The following is a 24,994-nucleotide window of genomic DNA, read 5'->3' on the forward strand; positions in this document are numbered from 1 at the left end:
TTTATGGTATGGACCTAACATTTAGATCTTTGATCCATTTTGAGTTAACTTTTGTATAGGGTGTGAGATATGGGTCTTCTTTCATTCTTTTGCATATGGATATCCAGTTCTCTAGGAACCATTTATTGAAGAGACTGTTCTGTCCCAGGTGAGTTGGCTTGACTGCCTTATCAAAGATCAAATGTCCATAGATGAGAGGGTCTATATCTGAGCACTCTATTCGATTCCATTGGTCGATATATCTATCTTTATGCCAATACCATGCTGTTTTGACCACTGTGGCTTCATCATATGCCTTAAAGTCAGGCAGCGCGAGACCTCCAGCTTCGTTTTTTTTCCTCAAGATGTTTTTAGCAATTCTGGGCACCCTGCCCTTCCAGATAAATTTGCTTATTGGTTTCTCTATTTCTGAAAAATAAGTTGTTGGGATTTTGATTGGTATTGCATTGAATCTGTAAATCAATTTAGGTAGGATTGACATCTTAACTATATTTAGTCTTCCAATCCATGAACATGGTATGCCCTTCCATCTATTTAGGTCTTCTGTGATTTCTTTTAACAGTTTTTTGTAGTTTTCTTTATATAGGTTTTTTGTCTCTTTAGTTAAATTTATTCCTAGGTATTTTATTCTTTAGTTGCAATTGTAAATGGGATTCGTTTCTTGATTTCCCCCTCAGCTTGTTCATTACTAGTGTATACAAATGCTACAGGTTTTTGAATGTTGATCTTGTAACCTGCTACTTTGCTGTACTCATTTATTAGCTCTAGTGGTTTTGTTGTGGATTTTTCCGGGTTTTCGACGTATAGTATCATATCGTCTGCAAACAGTGATAGTTTTACTTCTTCCTTTCCAATTTTGATGCCTTGTATTTCTTTTTCTTGTCTAATTGCTTTGGCTAGAACCTCCAACACAATGTTGAATAATAGTGGTGATAGTGGACATCCTTGTCTTGTTCCTGATCTTAGGGGGAAAGTTTTCAATTTTTCCCCATTGAGGATGATATTAGCTGTGGGTTTTTCATATATTCCCTCTATCTCATCTGTTGATGGACATTTTGGCTGTTTCCATCTCTTTGCAACTGTAAATAATGCTGCGATAAACATTGGTGTGCAAACGTCCGTTTGTGTCTTTGCCCTTATGTCCTCTGAGTAGATACCTCACAGTGGTATTGCTGGGTCATATGGCAATTCTATATTCAGCTTTTTGAGGAACTGCCAAACTGCCTTCCACAGCGGCTGCACCATTTGACATTCCCACCAACAGTGAATAAGTGTGAATCTTTCTCCACATCCTCTCCAGCACTTGTCATTTTCTGTTTTGTTGATAATGGCCATTCTGGTGGGTGTGAGGTATCTCATTGTGGTTTTGATTTGCATTTCTCTAATGGCCAGGGACAATGAGCATCTCTTTATGTGCCTTTTGGCCATTTGTATTTCCAAGTGTCTGTTCAAGTCTTTTTCCCATTTGTAATTAGATTGGCTGCCTTTTTGTTGTTGAGTTGAACAATCTCTTTATAAATTCTGGATCCTAGAACTTTATCTGATATGTCATTTCCAAATATTGTCTCCCATTGTGTAAGGCTGTCTTTTTACTTTCTTGATGAAGTTCTTTGATGCACGAAAGTGTTTGATTTTGAGGAGTTCCCATTTATTTCTTTCTTCCTTCAGTGCTCTTGCTTTAGGTATAAAGTCTATAAAACCACTTCCAATAATAAGATTTATAAGATATTTCCCTACATTTTCCTCTAACTGTTTTATGGTCTTAGACCTAATGTTTAGATCTTTGATCCATTTTGAGTTAACTTTTGTGTAGGGTGTGAGATACGGGTCCTCTTTCATTCTTTTGCATATGGATAACCAGTTCTCTAGGCACCATTTATTGAAGAGACTGTTCTGTCCCAGGTGAGTTGGCTTGACTGCCTTATCAGAGACCAAATGTCCATAGATGAGAGGGTCTCTATCTGAACACTCTATTCGATTCCATTGGTCAGTGTATCTATCTTTATGCCAGTACCATGCTGTTTTGACCACTGTGGCTTCATCATATGCCTTAAAGTCAGGCAGCGTGAGACCTCCAGCTTTGTTTTTTTTCCTCAAGATACTTTTAGCAATTTGGGGCACCCTGCCCTTCCAGATAAATTTGCTCATTGGTTTTTCTATTTCTGAAAAGTAAGTTGTTGGGATTTTGATTGGTATTGCATTGAATCTGTAAATCAATTTAGGTAGGATTGACATCTTAACTATATTTAGTCTTCCAATCCATGAATACGGTATGCCCTTCCATCTATTTAGGTCTTCTGTGATTTCTTTTAACAGTTTCTTGTAGTTTTCTTTGAATAGGTCTTTTGTCTCTTTAGCTAAATTTATTCCTAGGTATTTTATTATTTTAGTTGTAATTGTAAATGGAATTCGTTTCTTGATTTCTCCCTCAGCTTGTTCATTACTAGTGTATAGAAACACTACAGATTTTTGAATGTTGATCTTGTAACCTGCAACTTTGCTGTACTCGTTTATTAGCTGTAGTAGTTTTGCTGTGGATTTTTCAGGGTTTTCAACATACAGTATCCTATCATCTGCAAACAGTAATAGTTTTACTTCTTCCTTTCCAATTTTGATGCCTTGTATTTCTTTTTCTTGTCTAATTGCTCTGGCTAGAACTTCCAACATAATGATGAAAAACAGTGGTGATAGTGGACATCCTTGTCTTGTTCCTGATCTTAGGGGGAAAGTTTTCAATTTTTCCCCATTGAGGATGATATTAGCTGTGGGTTTTTCATATATTCCCTCTATCATTTTAAGGAAGTACCCTTGTATTCCTATCCTTTGAGGTGTTTTCAACAGGAAAGGATGTTGAATTTTGTCAAATGCCTTCTCTGCATCAATTGAGATGATCATGTGATTTTTCTGCTTTGATTTGTTGATATGGTGTATTACATTAATTGATTTTCTTATGTTGAACCATCCTTGCATACCTGGGATGAATCCTACTTGGTCATGATGCATAATTCTTTTTTTTTTTTCCCATGGACAGGCACCGCGAATCGAGCCCGGGTCCTCTGGCATGGCAGGCAAGCATTCTTGCCTGCTAAGCCACCGTAGCCCGCTCTAATTCTTTTAATATGTTGCTGGATTCGATTTGCTAGAATTTTGTTGAGGATTTTTACATCTATATTCATTAGAGAGGTTGGTTTGTAGTTTTCTTTTTTTATAATATCTTTGCCTGGTTTTGGTATGAGGGTGATGTTGGCTTCATAGAATGAATTAGGTAGCTTTCCCTCCACTTCAATTTTTTTGAAGAGTTTAAGCAGGATTGGTACTAATTCTTTCTGGAATGTTTGGTAGCATTCACATGTGAAGCCATCTAGTCCTGGACTTTTCTTTTTGGGAAACTTCTTAATGACTGATTCAATTTCTTTACTCATGATTGGTTTGTTGAGGTCATCTATTTCTTCTCAAGTCAAAGTTGGCTGTTCATGCCTTTCTAGGAAGTTGCCCATTTCATCTACATTTTTGTATTTATTAGCATCAAGCTGTTCATAGTATCCTGTTAATACTTCCTTTATTTCTGTGGGGTCGGCGGTTATGTCTCCTCTTCCATTTCTGATCTTATTTATTTGCATCCTCTCTCTTCTTCTTTCTGTCAATCTTGCTAAGGGCCCATCAATCTTATTGATTTTCTCATAGAACCAACTTCTGGTTTTATTGATTTTCTCAATTGTTTTCATGTTCTCAATTTCATTTATTTCTGTTCTAATCTTTGTTATTTCTTTCCTTTTGCTTGCTTTGGGGTTAGTTTGCTGTTCTTTCTCTAGTTCTTCCAAGTGGACAGTTAATTCCTGAATTTTTGCCCTTTCTTCTTTTTTGATATAGGCATTTAAGGCAATAAATTTCTCTCTTAGCACTGCCTTTGCTGCATCCCATAAGTTTTGATATGTTGTGTTTTCATTTTCATTTGCCTTGAGATATTTACTGATTTCTCTTGTAATTTCTTCCTTGACCCACTGGTTGTTTAATAGTGTGTCGTTGAGCCTCCACATATTTGTGAGTTTTCTGGTTCTCTGCCTATTATTGATTTCCAACTTCATTCCTTTATGATCTGAGAAAGTGTTTTGTATGATTTCAATCTTTTTAAATTTGTTGAGACTTGCTTTGTGACCAGCATATGGTCTATCTTTGAGAATGATCCATAAGCACTTGAGAAAAAGGTGTATCCTGCTGTTGTTGGGTGTAATGTCCTATAAATGTCTGTTAAGTCTAGCTCATTTATTGTAATATTCAAATCCTGTTTCTTTATTGATCCTCTGTCTAAATGTTCTGTCCATTGATGAGAGTGGGGAATTGAAGTGTCCAACTATTATCGTAGATGTGTCTATTTCCCTTTACACTCTTTGCAGTGTTTGCCACATGTATTTTGGAGCATTCTGGTTCGGTGCATAAATATTTATGATTGTTATGTCTTCATGCTGAATTGTTCCTTTTATTAGTACATAGTATCCTTCTTTGTTTCTTTTAACTGTTTCACATTTGAAGCCTAATTTGTTGGATATTAGTATGGCTACTCCTGCTCTTTCCTGGTTGTTCTTTGCATGAAATATCTTTTCCCAATCTTTCACTTTCAATCTATGTTTATCCTTGGGTCTAAGATGTGTTTCCTGTAGACAGCATATAGAAGGATCTTGTTTTTTAATCCATTCTGCCAGTCTGTGTTGTTTGATTGGGGAGTTCAATCCATTAACATTTAGTGTTATTACTGTAAGGGCAGTACTTTCTTCTATCATTTTACCTTTTGGATTTTATATGTCATATCTAAATTTTCTTCCTTTTACCTTTACTGATAGAATTCATTTCTACACTATTCTCCACACCTCTCTCTCCTGTCTTTCCTAACTGTCTCTAGTGCTCCCTTTAGTATTTCCTGCAGAGCCAGCCTCTTGGTCACAAATTCTCTCAATGATTTTTTTGTCTGAAAATGTTTTAATTTCTCCCTCATTTTTGAAGGACAATTTTGCTGGATTTGAATTCTTGGTTAGCAGTTTTTCTCTGTTAGTAATTTAAATACATCATTCCACTGTCTTCTTGCCTCCATGGTTTCTACTGAGAAATCTACACATAGTCTTATTGGGCTTCCCTTGTATGTGATGGATTGCTTTTCTCTTGCTGCTTTCAAGATTCTCTCTTTCTCTTTGACATCTGACATTCTGATTAGTAAGTGTCTTAGAGTATATCTATTTGGATCTATTCTATTTGAAGTATGCTGAACTTCTTGGATCTGTAATTTTAAGTCTTTCATAAGAGTTGGGAAATTTTCAGTGATAATTTCCTCCATTAGTTTTTCTCCTCCTTTTCCCTTCCCTTCTCCTTCTGGGACACCCACAACATGTATATTTGTGCGCTTCATATTATCATTCAATTCCCTGAGTCCCTGCTCATATTTTTCCATTTTTTCCCTAGTTTCTGTTTCTTGTCGGATTTCAGATGTTCTGTCCTCCTGTTCACTAATTCTATCCTCTGTCTCTCGAAACCTACCATTGTAAGTTTCCATTGTTTTTTTCATCTCTACTACTGTGCCTTTCATTCCCATAAGTTCTGTGATTTGTTTTTTCAGACTTTCCATTTCTTCTTTTTGTTCATTCCTTGTCTTCTCCATATCCTCCCTCAACTCATTGATTTGGTTTTTGATGAGGTTTTCCATGTCTGTTTGTATATTTTGAATTAATTGTTTCAGCTCTTGTATCTCATTTGAACTATTGGTTTGTTCCTTTGACTGGGCCATACCTTCAATTTTCCTGGTGTGATTTGTTATTTTTTGCTGGTGTCTAGACATTTCATTACCCTAATTAGTTTATTCTAGAGATTGCTTTCACTTCTCTTACCTACGGTTTTCTTGCTAGATGAATTTGTTGTCTATATGTTCTTTGACATTCAGTTCATGTTTTTCTGGACCACTAGCTTAGGTTTTGTTTAATAGAGGATAATTTTTCAGTTCTTGTTTTCTTGTTTCTTGCCCTGCTTGTATGGTGTCTTTTCCCTCCCCACCCTTAGGAGGGTCTACGTAGGTATTATAGACTCCAGCCGGGTTTTCCCGGACTCAACTGGCCTCCTATCAGGGGGAAGGAGTCACCTGCATCAGTTTTCCCTGAGGGTGAGACCCAGCAGGTTAAAAGACTTTCCGGTGAAGTCTCTGGGCTCTGTTTTTCTTATCTTGCGCAGTATGTGGAGCTTGACTGCCTGCAGGTCCCACAAGCATAAGATGATGCGGCACCTTTAACTTTGGAAGACTCTCCCTGCTGGGGGCATGGTAGAGACAGAGGAGAGGTTGTAGGCTGGTTTTAATGGCTTCAAATTGCTAAGCCCTGGGGTCTGAATTCCTAGAGGGAGGGATTCCACCTGAGTTTGGCTTTACCCCTCCTCCGGGGAAGGCACAGGCGGGAGACAAGCCCTGAAAGCAGCCCTTTTCTGCCTATGCCTGGGGCAGTTGAAGCCCGAGAAGTCCCACCGCTGAATACAGAGGCAGCCAAGCCTCCATAGAAACAGAACCACAAAAACCTCAGTTTCCTTCCCCCTCCTCTTTTTCCGTTAGCCCAATGAGCGACCTCTGCCTTGACCAGGTTCACTTGAGCTGGGGACCTATTTTTAGTAGTCAAAATTTGTTAATTAATGCCACAATTGGTGTTTCGTTGAACTCAGCCCCCGCTGCTGTTAAAGTCTCTTTCCTTTCCCCTCTGGGAAGCAGCCTGTGGGGGAGGGGCACTGGCCGCCGTTGCTTGAGGAACTCATGGTTCTGGGGGGGGCTCGCAGCCGGTCCAGCTGGTCCAGACTGGGGTACGGTGTGTGTCCAGTCAGTGATGTGGCTCCGGGAGCTGTTCTGTACTGTTTCTGGTTATTTAGTAGTTGTTCTGGAGGACGAACTAAAATGCGCACATTGCTAAGCCGCCATCTTGGCCACCCATCATTTCCTAATTTAACTTGTATGGTCAGTTTAGCTGAACACCATAAGAACATGGAATCTCAAATTGGGCATGAGATTTTTTTTTGTCCAGGTTACAGTGATACCTCAAATTCCAGAGTGATTTGGACAGTAAGCAAAGAAGTATTTGCAAAATCCCCTTGGAGGAATGGGGAGAAAGGAGGAAATATTCAACTTTCCAATTTGGAGAATTTCTGATACTCTAGCAAACAGTGGGGACAACCAAATCAATAGGCCGAGCTCTCGATCTTGGGGTTCATCCCCATGAAACTTATTCCTGCAATGGATAGGCTAAGCCTACTTAAAATTAAGCCTAAGAGTTCACCTCTAGCGTACTTTTTTTGTTGCTCAGAAGTGGCCTTTCTCTCTAAGCTGATATGGCAAGTGAACTCACTGCCCTCCCTGACTACATGGGACATGACTGCCAGGGGTTTAAATATCCCTGGCAACATGGGACAGAAATCCCGGGATGAGCCAGGACCTGGCATCAAGGGACTAAGAAAACCTTCCTGGCCAAAAGGGGGAGAAGAGAAATGAGAAAAAATAAAGTGTCAGTGGCTAAGAGATTTCAAACATAGTCAAGCAGTCATCCTAAAGGTTATTTTTACACATTACATAGATAGCGTTTTCAGTTTATGATGTATTTGAGTGGCTAAAGGGAAGTACCTGAAACTGCAGAGCTGTGTTTCAGTAACCTTGTTTCTTGAAGATAAATGTATAATGATATGGCTTTTACAATGTGACTGTGTGATTGTGAAAATCATGTGTCAGATGCTCCTTTCATCTAAGTTATGAACAGATGAGTAAAACATATGAATAAAGAATGAACAAGTTATACGGGGACAAAGATTAAAATAAATTGGTTCTATGGAAAAACTAGTGGTCAAAGAGAGGGAGGGGTAACGGTATGGTATGTACGAGTATTTTTCTTTTTTCTTTCTTTTTCTGGAATGATTCAAACATTCAAAAAATGATCATGGTGGTGAATATACAACTATGTGGTGATATTGTGAGCACTGACTGTACACCATGTATGAAATGTTTGTATGTTAATTATAAAAAATTGTAATTTTTATCAAAAATATTTTTAAAAATAACAAAGATGCCATTTCAAGGAAAAATAATTCAGGTTCTTTAAAGTTACCATACAGCAGAGCTTAACATACCTCACATTTCTATATCACCTGAACAAATACACGTGACTCATCAAAATTCTACACATGAATGGCTGATTTCTATATGGCTGAAAGAAATAATGGAGATGTCTTCAGCACAAGAAATCTTCCCTAAACCATGTTCTCTCCTTTCTGGTTAGAGAATAGGAGTTGGAGAAATAGGAGATCACAGATACCAGAACCCAAAGAACAATCCACCCATAACCAGAAATGCTACAGATTTAAGTGTCCTGTCTAGTACTGCAAAATAAAGGAACAGAAAAACAAATCAAGAATATCAGTCACACCTCTCTTTCCAGCCAACACAACAAGCAAACTCACTGCCCTCCCCTGTCTATGTGGGACATGACTCCCAGTGGTGTGGACCTGGCAACGTGGGACAGAAATCCTAGAACGAGCTGGGACTCAGCATCAAGGGATTGAGAAAAAACCTTCTCGACCAAAAGGGGGAAGAACGAAATGAGACAAAATAAAGTGTCAATGGCTGAGAGATTCAAAACAGAGTCAAGACGTTATCCTGGAGGTTATTCTTATGCATTAAATAGATATCACCTTGTTAGTCAAGATGTAATGGGGAGGCTGGAAGGAACTGCCTGAAAATGTAGTGTGTTCAGTAGTCATGTTTCTTGAAAATGATTGTATAATGATACAGCTTTTACAATGTGACTGTGAGATTGTGAAAACCTTGTATCTGTTGCTCCTTTTATCTACCTTATGAACAGACGAGTAAAGCATACAAAATAAAAATAAATAATAGGAGAACAAATGTTAAAATAAATTTAGTAGATTGAAATGCTAGTGATCAATGAAAGGGAGGGGTAAGGGGTATGGTATGTATGAACTTTTTTCTGTTGTCTTTTTATTTCTTTTTCTGAATTGACGCAAATGTTCTAAGAAATGATCATGATGATGAATATGCAACTATGTGATGATATTGTCTGGTTATATATGTAGAACGGAATGATCATATGTTAAGAATGTTTGTGTTTGTTTGTTGTTACATTTTTTTAAAAATTAAAAAAATATATATATATCAGCCACAGAGTTCTCGCCTATCATGCCAGAGACCCAGGTTCAATTCCCAGTGCCTGCCCATGCAAAAAGAAAAAAAAATCGGCAAGCCTTGGGGGAAACAGGAAAAGCCAATGTCACGGACAATCAACAGTTTTATTTTCTTGTCTGATAGCAGTTTTTATACATAGAAAAAAACTGAGATTTACTCTAGTTTAAAAACATTAATATCTGATTTATTAGATTAGAATTACAAAAAAGCGGGCGGGCCACGGTGGCTCAGCAGGCAGAATTTTCGCCTGCCATGCCGGAGACCCAGGTTTGATTACCAGTGCCTGCCCATGCAAAAAAAAAAGAACAAAAAAGCCTATATTTTCCTCAAGCTTTCACATTCAACTCAGCCATCTTATTATTCTATTTGAAGATCTATGAAGTATTCATTAATTTCAAAGTGCTGTGATGAATGTTTGATCTCATTTATAAAGTAAAACATCTTCAAGAAATAAATTTTGAGTACTTTTAAAACTTGAATACATTTAAGTTGTTTGACTTATAAAAAACAAAATTTGCTTTACATTAAATAATGTAAATGTAAAAAATTAAATTTTTTTAAATAAATAGACTCTTAAGTACTCTTTAGTGGTCCACATAATAATATAGATATAGTAAGATTTCAACTTATATTCACAAGTATAAATCAATTGCTCAATTTTACATCTTAAATTGGAATCACAAGACCAATATGTTACTATAAATTCTGAAATATTAAAAACACAATGTATCAAAGTTCACTATACTTTCAACTTATTCTGAAAACTGGTAACCAAAAAGAATGAATTAAGCTTTCAAAGTATCTTTCTGGGAAGAATTATAGATCATACCAAGACGATGCAGGAAAGCTATTCTTTATAGAAGGAAACCACAGAATATATGTAGAAATAGCAACAGAGTTAGAAAAATTATCATTGTGTAATCTCCAGTGATATAACCAATTATCATCAATACTGGCTATTTACATAATGCCAAATTATTACCTTATACATTACTTTTAATTGCAAATGGAAAAAAGATGTTCTTGTCACCATCTTAGCAAATTGATCAAATTTAGCATCATTAATACTAGGATAAACTTATATATGAAAAAATGCAAAAAAAAGTGGTTATTGGGAATTAAAAGAGACTCAAGAGACATAACAAATACAATATATGAATCTTGATGAGGTTCAGTTTAAAAAGCAGTTTTAAAGAACATTTTCGAACAAGTGGGGAAATTTTAATGCATTGAAGTATTGATTTTATAAAGTATGATAATGGTATTTTGGTTATGTAATAAATATCCTTATTTATACCTATTCACTTAGGCTGGATTATATGATGTGTGACTAAAACTATTTAAATATGAACAGAGAGAAATATTTTAGGAAATGCTTGTTGAATTATATGGAGATGAAGTGTCACGATATCTGTAACTTCAAAATGGTTCAACATTAAAAGTTACAGAAAGCAAATATAACAGAACATAATTATTAAACTAGGTGGTAGGTATATGAATGCTACTTTATTTTTTCAATTATTTTGATGTTTGAAATCTTTCATAATAAAAAGGTAAAAACTACTAACTATGCAGATGCCTTATTAGGCCCTCTTTATAGTTATCAGATTAATGTGCTTCATTGTGTAGGTTCACAGTTCAAAAGACTGAGTGGGTATTCAAGTTCTTATCTATAAACTCTACCTACAAAGCCTTCACTTGCTTGGATTTTGCATTTATTTAGTTTAAGTGTACTTTCCTAGATTTAAAAATTTTTGAATTTGAGGGAAATATAGTGGAGAAAATTCAGAATTAAAAAATTTAGTATAATCATTCAACTCTTCCAGCTATTAAAATGATATCCAACTACCAGAATCTTTTGTTGAAATGGCAAATTCTAGTGGTAGGTACTGTATTAGTTTGTCAAGCTTCCAGAATACAAAATACCAGAAACGGAAAGGCTTTTAAAAAGGGAATTTTAGTAAGTTGCAAGTTTACAGTTCTAAGCCTACAAAAATGTCCAAACTAAGACATTCAGAGAAAGATACCTTAATTCAAGGAAGGCCGATGGGTCTGGAGTACCTGTCAGCTGAGAAGGCATGTGGTTGGCATATACTGGTCCCTTGCTCCTGGGCTTCATTACCTGCAGCCTCTGCCAAGTGAGGGGGTTCCTCACTTGGCATTTGTGGGCCTTCACTTAAGTTCCACTGGGACACAACTCTGGGTTCTGGCCTGCTCAACATCTCATGGGAAGGCACACAGCGACATCTGCAGGTCCCGTATCTCTAAATGTCCAGCTCTGTCAGCTCTGAAGCAACTGCTCTTCAAGCATCTGCATCAACTGTGAAGTTTCTGTCAGCTCTGGCTCTCTCTCCAACATACTTCCTCTTTTAAAGGACTCCAGTTAACTAATCAAAACCCACCTTACATAGGTGGAGTTACATCTCATCTAATTGGGCATGACACATCTCTGTGGAGATAATTTAATCAAAAGCTTCTGCCCTGCAACACTGAATCAGGATTAGAAGAAGCAGTTGCTTCCATAAGATAAGATTAGGATTCAAACATGGCTTTTCTAGGGTACATCATAGCTTCAAACCAGCACAGGTACAGTAGCCATAAAAGATGAGCCGGGTTGCCATACGATCCAGAAATCCTGCTACTAGATATATACTGAGAAGAACTGAAAGCAAGGACATGAACAGACATTTGCACACAGATGTTCATAGCAACATTATTCACAAATGCCAAAGGATAGAAACAATCCAAGTATCCATCAACCAATGAATGGATAAACAAAATGTGGTATATACATATGATGGGATATTACTCAGCAGTAAGAAAGGATGAAGTCCTGAAGCATGCGACCACATGGATGCACCTTGGGGACACTATGTTGAGTGAAATAAGTCAGACACAAAAATATTGTATGAGCTCGCTAATATGAACTAATTATACTATGTAAACTCATGGACACAGAATGTAGAACATAGGTCACCAAGAGATAGAGTGAGAGTAGAGAATGGGGAGCTGATGCTTAGTTTTTTACAGAATTTTTAAAAAATATTTTTACTTAGAAATCTTCACACACATACAGCCCATCCATGATATATAATCAATGGCTCATGATATCATCATATAGTTATATATTAATCACCATGATCATTTTTAAAACATTTACATCACTCCGGAAAAAGAAATAAAAAGAAAAAACTCATACATCCATACCCTTTACCACTTCCTCTCACTGATGACTAGTATTTCAAACCACCCAATTTTTTATCCTTTATCTCCCCCTATTATATATTTACTTTTTATCCTTATTTTTTTTTACTCATCTGTCCATACCCCAATAAAAGAAGCATCAGACACAAAGTTTTCTCACAATCACACAGTCATGTTGTAAAGGCTATACAGTTATACAATCATCTTCAAGAATCAAAGCTACTGGAACACAGTTCAACAGTTTCAGGTACTTCTCTCTACTTCCCTCTAGCACCCCAATACACCATAAACTAAAAAGAGATACCTATGTAATGCATAAGAATGAACTCCACAATAACCTCTCAATTCTTTTACAGAATTTTAATAAGGTTGATTGTAAAGGTTGGAAATGGATAGAGGTGATGGAAGCACATTATTTTTTGTGCAATTTACAGCATTGAATTATGACTATGACTGTGGCTGAAAACAGAAGTTGAGGGTCATTTATGTCACTAGAAGGAAAGCTAGATGATAAAATATAGGATTGCATGACTAGGGAACCCTGTTGTGGATGATGACTGTGGTTAACAGGACAAATATAAGAATGTTCTTCCATGAACTAGAACAAATGTACAGTCACTATTACAAGATGTTAATAGTACAGTGGTACGTGGGGAAAATACAACTAATACAAACTATAGACTACAGTTAACAGTAATATTGTAATATTCTTTCATCAATTGTAACAAAGACACCATACCAATGCTAAGTGTCAATAATAGGGGGTATAAAGGGTATGGGATTCTTCTTTTTGGAGCAATGAAATTGTTCTCAAATTGATTGTGTGGTGATGAATGCACAACTCTATGATTATACTGAGAGCCACTGACTGTACACTTTGGATGAACTGCATGGTATGTAAATAAAACTGTTTTGTTGTTGTTTTTTTAAAACAAACAAAAAACAATGAACCAGGGAACATCTTGTTAAAATGGAAAACTCAGTCAGTAGCTTGACCAGATGGTCAAAATTAACATCACTAATGAGGGCAGCTGACATACCTCTGAATGTTATACTCTGAGTGACACAACATCACTTACGTGGTAGTCCACCTAGGAATGCATAACCTAAACTAGTAATGAATAAACATATGAAAAACCCAAAATGAAGACTATTCTATCACAAAAAAATAAAAGGCGTCTGTATGCTTCAAAAATGTCAACATCATAAAAGATGAAGAAAGGCTATGGAAATGCTCCAGAGTTCAAGGAAACTAAATAAACATGATACGACAACTAAACACAATACCTGTTCTGAGATAGGGTCTTGTACTGGAAGAAAAAGTGCTATAAAGGGCATTTTTGGATCAAATGGCAACACTGGAATATGAGTGGCAGATCAGTAGAAAATATTGTAACTGCTAAATTTATTGAAGTTGATAATTATACCACGTTTATATAAGAGAATATCCCTATTCTTAGGAAATAAGCTCTGAGGCATTTAAGGGTAAAAGGCAACAATGTACATGAATTCTCTCAAATGGCTCAGAAAAAAAAACTTTGTACACACACATACAGAGAGGTATGCATATGATAAAGCAAACTGGATACATGTTAAAATAGACGAATCTGGGTGAAGAATATACTATTCTTGCAATTTTTTTCTAATACTGAAGTCATTGCTAAATATATTTTTTAAATTTTAATTATACCCAACTCAATTCTGTCTATCCTTCATGACTGACTGTTCTATTACAACCTCCAAGGTCATTATATGAGCAGCTACTAAGTGGCCCTAAGCCCCACGCCCAACTTAGGGCTACAGAAAAGTCTTCATCATTCTTATATTTGTAAGGGGTGGTGTACTTAGGTGTCAAGGGATTATAAAGTATAATTGCATTCTTACAAGTTAATCAATGACCACATAAAAAGGCAACTTCCTCCATATACTTTAAGAAGAAATTAAGGAATTAGTTGAGGGTCAGAGAAAAATACTGACTAGACAAGAGTTAGAAGGGAAATAAGTGAAAGGCAAAGCTCATTAAGAGAAATAAAATTCCTCTGGAGAACTACATTACTGTATAAATTTCAGACTAATATATAGAGTTGTATACAAAAAACATGTATACAGTTACACAAAGGTGATTGAAGCATTTTTTCCAAGGGAATTTTGACTTTTTCATTTCCATAATACTTTAGAATTTAACCTTTGAGCAAAATGTGACCACACAAATACCCTTCCTCATTACAACTGCACTCCTGAATAATTCATCCATTCCCCAGCCTAATCAATTTCCACTGCACAGTTGACTGTGAAATCTGTACTTCTGGTTGTAAGCCTTCTCTCTTAGGCTCTAGTCCTACATCTCCACTTGCACAATGAAGATTTCTATTTGGACACTCATAGCCTCAAATTCAATGTTACCATATTCCCTTTAAAGCCACCAACTAGGTATCTATTAAATAATGAAGCAGTATCTAGATTAATGACCTTGGAATATATCCGTAATAATATATGCTAGCTGAAAAAAAGGGGGGGGGGTACAAATGGGAGGATAGTGTTGCATAGTCTATTTCCCCATCAGCATATAGATATTTTTAAGTTAATGTTGAGTTTGGGTAAAAATAGAAAAAGTTATGCAAAACTCAGAGCTGGTTACCTGGAGAACTGAGACTGGATAAGGGCAATAGAGGACTTCTACTTTCATCTTATACATTTAATAGTAATAAAAAGTTTTGATGTTTTAAAAAATAAAAATAGCCTAGACTTAAAATGTTTCCATTTGTTTGTTCTTCTGAGAATTTTTCTGGTCATCCAGGCACAAAATTTTGAAGCCATCTTTAAGTTACTCTTCTCTTGCTTTCATATTAGTCATCTGGTCTTACCTTTTCCTTCTTAATGTTATCAATCTTTTCTTATTAAACCTACCACGGCCATCCTCACAATCCAAATTCTTGGACACCTTCAAACCTAGGTTCTTCTGTCCTAACTCTAGCCAACCTCTTCCTTTCAAATAACCCTAAAACGTGAAGTCAAAATAGACTGTCCCAAAACATTGTTGGTATTTCTTTAGTCAGATATGATACTGATTTCACACTACTTTTATATGTGGGACACAAACTTTATGAGCCTTCTCCTGCCCCTTAAAATTTTTGTCTTTTGTTGGTGGCCCAGCCACAATGGGATATCCCCACCCCTTCTAGGATTTGGTTGAAATACCACATGCTAATCCATCACAGAGAAGCCATGCAACTCAGAGATACTGGTAAACCAGCTCTCCATGGAACAAGTCCTGATCCAGTGGAAGAAAAGGGAAGCTGGGGAGATGAGTCATGCCTCCTTTCTCTCTCCTGTGGACTATTCCAAAGTGCAATTTCTTCTCCCAACCCTTTTGGAAAAATCCCACATGCAAGTGGCCTGCAATGTCTCTTCTTTGCAGGTTAAAGTGAAGCAGCAGCCAGTTATGCATTGGCATCTTCCTTTGCCTTTACTTCCTCCTCTACCTCACTCTCACTGCCCTGGGCTTACACCTTTCAAATAAAAAGTTAGTGCCTTACTCAAGCTCTATTTCCCAGAGGACCTGGGCTACCCTACCTGCACTGATCCTCACAAACTACATCCTATGAGGTAAATAAATTAAAAACTACTAGGAAGAAATTAAAAAGCTGTTAGCTCTTTCCTCCATTTTACAAACAGAAGAAACGAAGTCTTAGTTGAGCCTAAGTCTCTCCTAAGGAGCAAGACTTTCTACTCACCTACTGTATCAATCAGTCACCAAATTCTGCCAATTTTATTTCCTAAACATTTCTCCAATCTGCCTCTCTCCTCTCCATCCTATCACTACCTTAAAGTAATGACAGCCAGCTTTTTTTTAAATTCAGAGCTTCAGATTTTTTCATAGAGGTAGATACTATTATCATTCTCATACTACACATAGGAAAGTCAAGATTTTTAAAAAAAAGGTTTCTTAAAATTTGTCCAAGATTACACAAATACTAACTGTTAGAGCTAGAATAAACCTAGGCTATTTGACATCAAAGCCCAGTCTCCTAACTCTTCATCATTTCTCACCTGGCCCAGTTATAACATAAATCAATTCACACCATTCCCCCTGTTGAAAACCCCCAGTATCTTTCCATTAATTAGAATAAATTCACATGTCAACTCTAAAACTGACCTTCTGTGACCAATTCATCTAAAACAGGGCTATTGCCCTGATTTATCCTCTATCCTCTTACTGTTTTCTTTTCTTCATAGTATTTATCACAACTTGAAATCATATTTATTTTTATTTATTTACAAGTTTATCTGTCTTTCATATGCTATTATAATCTCCATGAGGACAGAGACTTTATCTGTCTTGTTCCCTGCCCAGTGCCTAACATAGTGCTTGGCAGAGCAGGCCACTGATAAATATTTACTGAGAACTGGTCTCTGGGCTTCCAATTTTGTTTCACTTAATGCCACCCTCTATCACAACCACTGTGATTAGTTCACTTATTTTCTTAAATCCTATCACTGGCCTCCTCCTCTTCTTACCTAATGACACACAAAGACTCAAGACCCTCCAAGGCAAGGACTCCAACCTCAGGAGCTCAAAGAGGAAACAGCAAGTAAACTAGATTTTGAAAGATGAGAGCATTCACCAGATGGAGAAGAGACAAGAGGGCATTATAGCTCAGAAGCTAAAAGAACACTCTTGCATTTCAAGAAAGTCATTTCTGGTGTGAAGAGCAGAATGTGTTGATATAGAAGCATCAGCTGGAAACAGATTGTGGAGAGCCTCATAAATCATATTAAGAAATGTCTTACAAAAAACAACAATGGTAAGGTCATCTTTAGAAAATGCTTATAAGAAAACAGGGACCTATATTACAAGCTTTTAGAGCAGACACATTAAGTCCAGAGTGCTGATTATTATTTCTGGATTTTGAGAGACTGTTTTATATATATATAAATAACCTGATATTTAGAAATAAGAATGAAGCTGAACAGATCGGGGTTAAAGTAATTCAGAACATAAGGGTAAGGAAGACAGTGTCTACATTTTAGAACCACACATACTCTTTGAGACCAAGGGAAGAAAGATTTATTGGATCTGGAATTGAAATTTTCTGTAGTGCATAATCTAATTCAACCTATCGGTATAGCTCATTTGAAGAGTTGAAACACAGGGAACACAGAAGGAAAAAGAGGTCCTTTAATCCTTTATAGATTATTGTAATGACTAGAAACATTCTAGAGTATATTAAGAAGATAATCAAAAAGTATTGGCAAAGCCCCCTTTGAGGGAGGGGAGAAAGAACATGGAACTATTAAACATCACCATCAGGGAATCCCCTGATATTGTGTCAAACTTTAGGGACACACAATTCAATAGGCCATGCCCTCAATCATGAGGCTTACTCTTCTGAAGTTTATATACGTAGCACAGAAGCTTAGACTACCTGTAGGCACGCCTAACAGTTACTTCTGGAAGACCTCTGTTGTTGCTCAGATGTGGCCTCAGTCTCTCTAAGTCCAACTCTGCAAGTGAAATCATTTCCCTCCCCGCAAAGTGGGACATGACATTCAGGCATGAAAGCCTCTCTGGTGACATGGGAAAAGACTCCCAGGGATGAATCCAGACCTGGCACTGTGGAATCAACAATTCCAATCTGACCAAATGGGGGAAAAGTATAATTAATAAAGTATCAGTGGTAGAGAGAGTTCAAATAGAGTCGAGAAGTTACTCTGGAGATTGTTCTTATGCAAGCTTCGGTTAGACCTTGCTACCTATCATAACCTGCCAACCTCCAACCAGGACTATTCCAGCCAATTCTAAAGAACACCCAGGGCAATTTATAAGATTCCACAAGGGTTCCAGGCACTAGAGCAACTTTCCAGAAACCTACAACTTCCAGATGGATCCCTGTTCCAGATAGCCCAGCCTCTCCAGAAAGTCAGACAGTTTCATCTCCCTACTCCATATTAGTAACAGATGCTTCCAACATAAAAAATTTAGAATTGCCATAGCCCAAACAACCCCAATGAGAGGTATGGAAAGATCAAAGGTGATGGTGGAATTATACACAGAAGATAGGACTTAACAAATGAATATGAATGCTGAATCATTAAATTTATTTCTCTTTTAGTCTCCAGTATTTTAGAGCAGCTAGAAGTAAAAACCTAAAATTGTGAAATTGTAACCCATATCAAAGTCTGAAATATGTTCTACAACTAATTGTGGTGCTGTGCTTGGAAATTTATAGTTTTTTTGTATATACGTTATTGTTCACAAAAAAAGAAGGAAAAAAATATATATTTTAGGCTGCTAAAGCTGCCAGAATGCAACACACCATAGATGGATTTAATAAAAGGAGATTTATTTAGTTAAAAACATATAGTTCTTCAGAGGAAAGGCAGCTAACTTTCAACTGAGGTTCTTTCTTACATGGGCAGGCACGGGACGATCTCTGCTGGCCTTCTCTCCAGGTCTCTGGGTTCCAACAACTTTCCCCAGGGTGATTCCTTGATGCATTTCCAAAGGCCCTGGGCTGAGCTACGAGTGCTTAGATGAGGTATGCCAAGCTGCCTGGGATGTGCTATGTTGAGCTCACTCATTTAAGCTTCCAGCCAATTAAATCAAACATCATTCACTGAAGCAAGCACACCTCCTAGCCGATGTAATCAGCAACAGACGGGCTTCACATGCCATTGGCTCATGGCCACAGCAACAAAACTAGGCACCTTCAATTGACCAAGTTGACACCTGAACCTAACTACCACATGTCCACTCCTTGTCAACTTGGCAACTATACGCATCACCTTAAATGATACTAAAGTGGCAAAAATTCTCTTTTCAATCTCAAAACAAGTTATCTGGTGCCAATATGCAAAGGAGGGACAGTTACAGGATACATGTTTTCATTTCCATAGGGAGAAACTGGAAGGAACACAGATGTCACAAGACCCAAACAGTTCTGAAAACCTGTACGGCAAACTCCATTGGATTTCAAAGTATAACAGTCATTTATTCTTCGCCTTTAGAAAGTGGCAGTCCCACCCTTTCCAAGGGCCTATGCAGTGGCCCGACATTTTCCAAATCAACATCAGGGGACACTGAGGAGACCACCTTTTTCTCGGGTAGCATTGGAACCATACCTGGGCTCTCTGCCATTTCCAGGCACATGCTCAACCCCACCATGTGGTGACAGCCAGGTTTTCCCCAATCCCCAAGGAGCATGCTATACCTTCTCCAAGGCCTGAGGAGACATGACTCTTCCACTACAACGAGGTGGAAGGCCCATCTTCTGCCTTCGTGACAAACTCACCCAGTCCACATATATGGGTGGGTTCACTCTCCCCACCGAGGTTTCTTGGCTTCAGACCCAAGCTTCCATGGTTCTCACTCTGCAAACTACAATTTGTCCCTTTTGTGTCCCCTTTTGTCCAGATTAGCAGTGGTTCCATCTACACCAACATTCTCTTCAAGCACTCCAGGGCTTCTCTATCATTCTCTTCACAGTTCCTCCAAAATCTTTCTCTTATCCATCCAAAAAACTGTTCCAACATGCTTGCTACTTGCAAACCACACAGCACCCCACTCCTCTGGTACCAAAATCTGTTCTAGTTTGCTAGCTGCCAGGATGCAATATAACAGAAATGGAATGGTTTTAAAAAGGGGAATTTAATAAATTGCTAGTTTACAGTTCTAAGGCTGAGAAAATGTCCCAATTAAAACCAGTCTATAGAAATGTCCAATCAAAGGCATCAAGGGAAAGCTACCTTGGTTCAAGAAGGCTGATGAAGTTCAGGGTTTCTCTCTCAAGTGAAAAGGCACATGACGAACACAGTCAGGGCGTTCTCAGCTGGAGAGGCACATGGAGAACATGGCATCATCTGCTAGCGTTCTCTCATGGCTTCCTGCTTCATGAGACTTCCCGGGAGGTGTTCTCCTTCTTCATCTCCAAAGGTTGCTGGTTGGTGGACTCTCTGCTTCATGGTGCTGCAGTATTTTCTGCTTTGAACCTCTCCCTTTCTCCAAAACGTTTTCGCTTTTATAGGATTCCAGTAAACTCATTAAAACCCACCTGGAATGGGTGGAGAAACATCTCCACCTAATCCATCTTAACAACTACTCTTGATTGAGTCACTTCTCCAGGGAGATGATCTAAATTAAAGTTTCAAACATATAGTACTGAACAGGGATTAGAAGAAATGGCTGCCTTTACAAAATGGGATTAGGATTAAAACATGACTTTTCTAGGGTACATACATCCTTTCAAATCGGCACAAGAAATTTGGACTTAATGTCCAATTGATGGTACAGTCTTAGCAGGGGAACTGTATGATCCAATAAGCGTTTTAGAAATAAAATGAAAAGGGCAGCAGCAGTGAAGAGGATGCGCTGGATAGGAACAGATGGGTAAACCAGTCAGAAGGCTCCTGAGTGAAAACAGACCATGTTAAGAGATAAAGGCCAGAACCAAAGAAGTTAAGATAGCAACAGAGAGGAGGAGTAGAGAGATTCAAGGGAATGACAGTAAAGACTCATCAACTTTACACAAATTCATGGCCTATAAACATAGGCCAACCAAAGGAAGTGCTCCCAAATCAGTGTGAGCCATATACTTGTACTATATATACCACACACCTCTTACCAAAGGAGAGTACAGTTATATTAGGTCTAGCTCCTCTAACAGACTGAACAGTAGGACCTCAAAGGCAGGAAGAATGTCTTATCTGTTTCTTCAACATCTAAGGCAGCGCCTGGCACTCAATATTTGTGAATGAACAAATGAACAAGTGGAGTAAGGCTTTACCAGGGAGGATTTGAAAACTGGACGGGCTTCTGACTTAAAGAAATCATTCCAGGCAAGGGCAAGGGTATGGGAAAATAGGAGTGGTAAGCCGGGGGAACAGAGACACTGTCTTAAATGAATATGGAAGATGTTAATCTTCTAGCCCAGCCTTGGACAGATCATGCTGCTTCCTGCTTGGAACACTCTTCCTGCCCACCCCCCTGACCATTCCATATGGCTCACTCCTTCGTCTCTTTCAGGTCTCTGTTCAAAGGTCACCTCATCAGAGACCTGACCAACCTAAGATCCTATAGCACACTATTATTCTCACTTTCTAACCCCTTCCTGTTGTTTTTCTTCTTAGCAGGAGACAGTCACTGACTGACCATCTTATTTATCTGTACCTGTATTAGAACAGGTTCCCTTTAATTTTGAATCAAACTTATGTGTCAGTAACTAAGATAAGGAGCTACTAAAATCACACAGCATACTGAAATTTTGTTTTTTAAAATGTTTTTATTAAGGTCACTGTAAAAAGTCCAGTGTCACCACTTTTAAGTCCTGTCACTTAAGTTCCTTCCAATAAAATCTGGATGCCACATGGAACAGTACCGTTCGTGCAGGAAACATAAAGGCCAAACCTTCGCAGAAGTAAGCAGCAAAGGATTTGGTTGTCCTTAATGGGAAAGATTTCAGGAATGGAGGCAATACTTCATAAAGAAAATCATCGACATTAATTAATTACTACTGAGGAACTAGAGGAAAACATGCTATACGCAAAATGCGAAAAAGCATTGTCTGCAGTGAGGCACGGTACATTTATGCCTATTAAAATAGGTCGTTTTCACAAAGTTAACTCGGTGATCAGAGGTCGTCTGATGCGGCCGAAATAGTCCAGGTAAGTTCCATCCTGAGCCATGGGACATTAAAGCAGCTGTGTGCTCCGGTGTGAACCTCCCTTGATCAGCCTTTCCCACCGGGAGGTCAAAAAGTCTACGAAGTTGTAAACTACGTTTAAGTCTTTTAGGCCAAAGACATCCTTACAGAGCGGCAAAGGTGATAAGCAGCGGCTTCAGCAGTACTTAGTTAAAAAAAAAAAACTACCATACCTAGGGCCCAAATACTCACGTTAGCGATTGTTAAAGGAGGGCAGCTGCGAAAGGAATGCATGTCCAAGTTATAACCGCCCTTGAGTTCCTACCCCAGAGCCCCGCCGCCTCATCGCTGAGGGTCTGCCGGACCCGGTTTGGACGGGCGCCTCACCTGCAGCTTTGTCCGCAGCCATTTTCCCGCGTCAGCTTAGGTTCTCACCCGCAGGTGGCGTGGACCGGACTCCCGCCGCACGGCTGACCACTGTTCTGGACCTGGGACGAGGATTCTGTGCCACCGACCTCCGGTCCCCTAGGTTCCGGCCCAGAAAATGGGAAGTCTGCAGGTTAAGGAAGTGACGACGCTTGGCTAGCGTCGTCTAGCAACAGTAGCAGCGCCTCCGCCAGGGCGGAGCTAATGCCTCCCGCCATACGCGGCTTCCGTCCCACCACGCCCGGGGACACACAACTTCCGGAGGCTACGGCCAGCCGCGCTGGAGGCGCGGGCGTGGGAACTGCAGCCTAGACCCGCCCCACGCCGGCGTCCCCTGAGAGCCCCGCCCCCGACGCTGCGTGCACGCACGCCCGGCCTGACCTGCGGACGATCCCACCGGCTGGGGTCTGGTCTTCTGTGCGCGCGTTGGGTGGACAGTGGTTTGGGTTAAAATGCCAAGTGCTGGAGCTTTCGTCTTTCGTTTTACGTGAAATCACAGCCATATCTGACATTTATGTGCTAAGCACTGAGCCTTGAGCTTGACCTGCGTTGTCTCATTTATTTCTCACAACCTTGTGGGGGAGGTACACCTGTTAAAAATTTTTGGAAATTTTAAAATAAAATTGTAAAATTTAATTAATGAAAAAAAACACTTACTTTAGAACAGTTTTAGATTTACAGAAAATTTGCAAATATGCTATACATAGAATTCGTGTACATTGCTCATCTTGTTTCCCTTACATAGAATTCGTGTACATTGCTCATCTTGTTTCCCTTACAGTTAACGTCTTAGTTTACTATTAAATTACTATATCTATCACATTTAAGAAATCAAAACTGGAACTTTATCCTGCGGGCGCCCCCCCCCCCTCCGCTCCACCCCCCACAGTATCGTTTTGCTGTTCTAGGATCCCACTCATCACACGTTTATTCTTCCTGTCTTCTTATTTTTGGCTGTGATCATAAGTCAAGGTTCTCCAGGTAAACAGAACCCACAGGAGATTGTATATGTCCATATATAATGTAAATTTTATAAGATTTATAAAAGGAATTGACTCATACGACTGTGGGGATGGGTAAGTGAAAAGAATTTCATAGGGCAGCCCATAAACAGGAAACTCCAATGAAGGTTTTTGATGAATTCTCCAGGAGAAGCTGACTGGCTGAAGTAGAGGTGGAAATTCTCCCTTTAAAAAAAATTTTTTTTATTAATTTAAAAAAAATTACAAGAAAGAAACACAAACATTCCTAATATATGCTCATTCCAGGTCTACATATATAATCAGTAATTCACAATATCATCACATAGTTGCATATTCATCATCATAATCATTTCTTAGAACATTTGCATCAATTCAGAAAAAGAAATAAAAAGACGGAAAACAGAAAAAAAAAATTTACATACCTTACCCCTTACCCCTTCCTTTCATTGATCGCTAGCACTTCAAACTAAATTTATTTTAACGTTTGTTCCTCCTATTATTTATTTTTAGAAATTCTTCCTTTTGACTGCTGAAATCATCAGTTCTCCCTTTAAGGCCTTCATCTGATTGAATGAAACACCTCTCATTGTTTTGTGTGTTTGTTTATTTGTTTAGACATGAATTTTACTGAGATTTATGGACATGAGAGAATTCTTCCTGATGGCAGCTGGTCAGGAAATAGAAGTTAATGCTCAGCAAAGCTTGGCGGAGTGCAAGGGCTTACAAGGGTTTAGGACAAGGATGTGAGAACAGAGTTTCAGCAGAGTCTGGTGACACAGGGGTTTGGAGGTTTATCAACAGTGACCAAGTGACGGAAGTTTTAATGCTGTGTTTATGATACCATCTGTACATTCTCCTCCACGCGCCTTCCTGAGGAGATCTGATGGACTTTAATTTCTGTCCTGGTTATTGTAGGCAGCTACACGTAGTAACTTATTCTGTATATGGAAAGGTAACCTGGACCCTGGGTCTCCATAATCCACCCCCATGCAGCAGACTACATTGGCCATAGGACAGACATTGTATTCATCTTCTACAACGACAGTATGAGACAACAGAACACTAGGAATCCCATCCCCAGAGGTAACAACCCACAAAGAGATGACACAATAGTCAAGAAAGGGAATTAAACCATTTAGACGAGGGGTTTAAGATTCTTTTCCTGGTGCCTTGAATTCTTCCAGGCAACAGGGTATTTCACACAGTCCAATTTGCAGGGGGTACAGGTTAAGGAAGGCTGTTAGCATCTGAAGATGACAAGTTTATGCAAAACCAACATTGCATTTGATTGTGGGCCTGAGTTACCGCTGAAGCCCACCGTAGAAAGGTGTTTGCTAGGACACTATGGGCGAAAAGAAAGATGTTTATGGGGAACAAAAAGGGGTTATTCCTGCTGATCTAACAGTGTACATGCTAAGGTTCTACTGGTTGACAACAAGGTACCAGGCAGAGGAACATTATGGGGAGGTTCCAAATACCAGATATTCTCCCCCTGCAAACCTTGAGAGTCTTCCACCATTACATCAATTGTTAATCTG

General features: G+C 38.6%; 1 protein-coding gene across 4 annotated transcripts in view; it reads right to left on the bottom strand.

Annotated features, from left to right (window-relative positions):
* CNOT10 (CCR4-NOT transcription complex subunit 10) overlaps positions 1–22,751 on the bottom strand; it is an 89,806-nt gene extending 67,055 nt beyond the window's left edge. For 2 of the 4 annotated variants that reach the window (XM_077129907.1, XM_077129906.1), the window contains exon 1: positions 22,435–22,751. In XM_077129907.1, coding sequence (XP_076986022.1) covers positions 22,435–22,456 — 22 coding nt within the window. In that variant the 5' untranslated portion in view covers positions 22,457–22,751. Of the gene's footprint in view, positions 1–22,299; positions 22,377–22,434 lie in introns of those variants that run through there. The other 2 variants (XM_077129909.1, XM_077129908.1) reach the window with 2 other exon arrangements.
* Between the last annotated feature and the right edge of the window lie 2,243 nt (positions 22,752–24,994).

The sequence above is a fragment of the Tamandua tetradactyla genome, chromosome 15 (assembly GCF_023851605.1).
Source record: "Tamandua tetradactyla isolate mTamTet1 chromosome 15, mTamTet1.pri, whole genome shotgun sequence".
In the NCBI taxonomy this organism is placed as follows: Eukaryota; Metazoa; Chordata; class Mammalia; order Pilosa; family Myrmecophagidae; genus Tamandua; species Tamandua tetradactyla.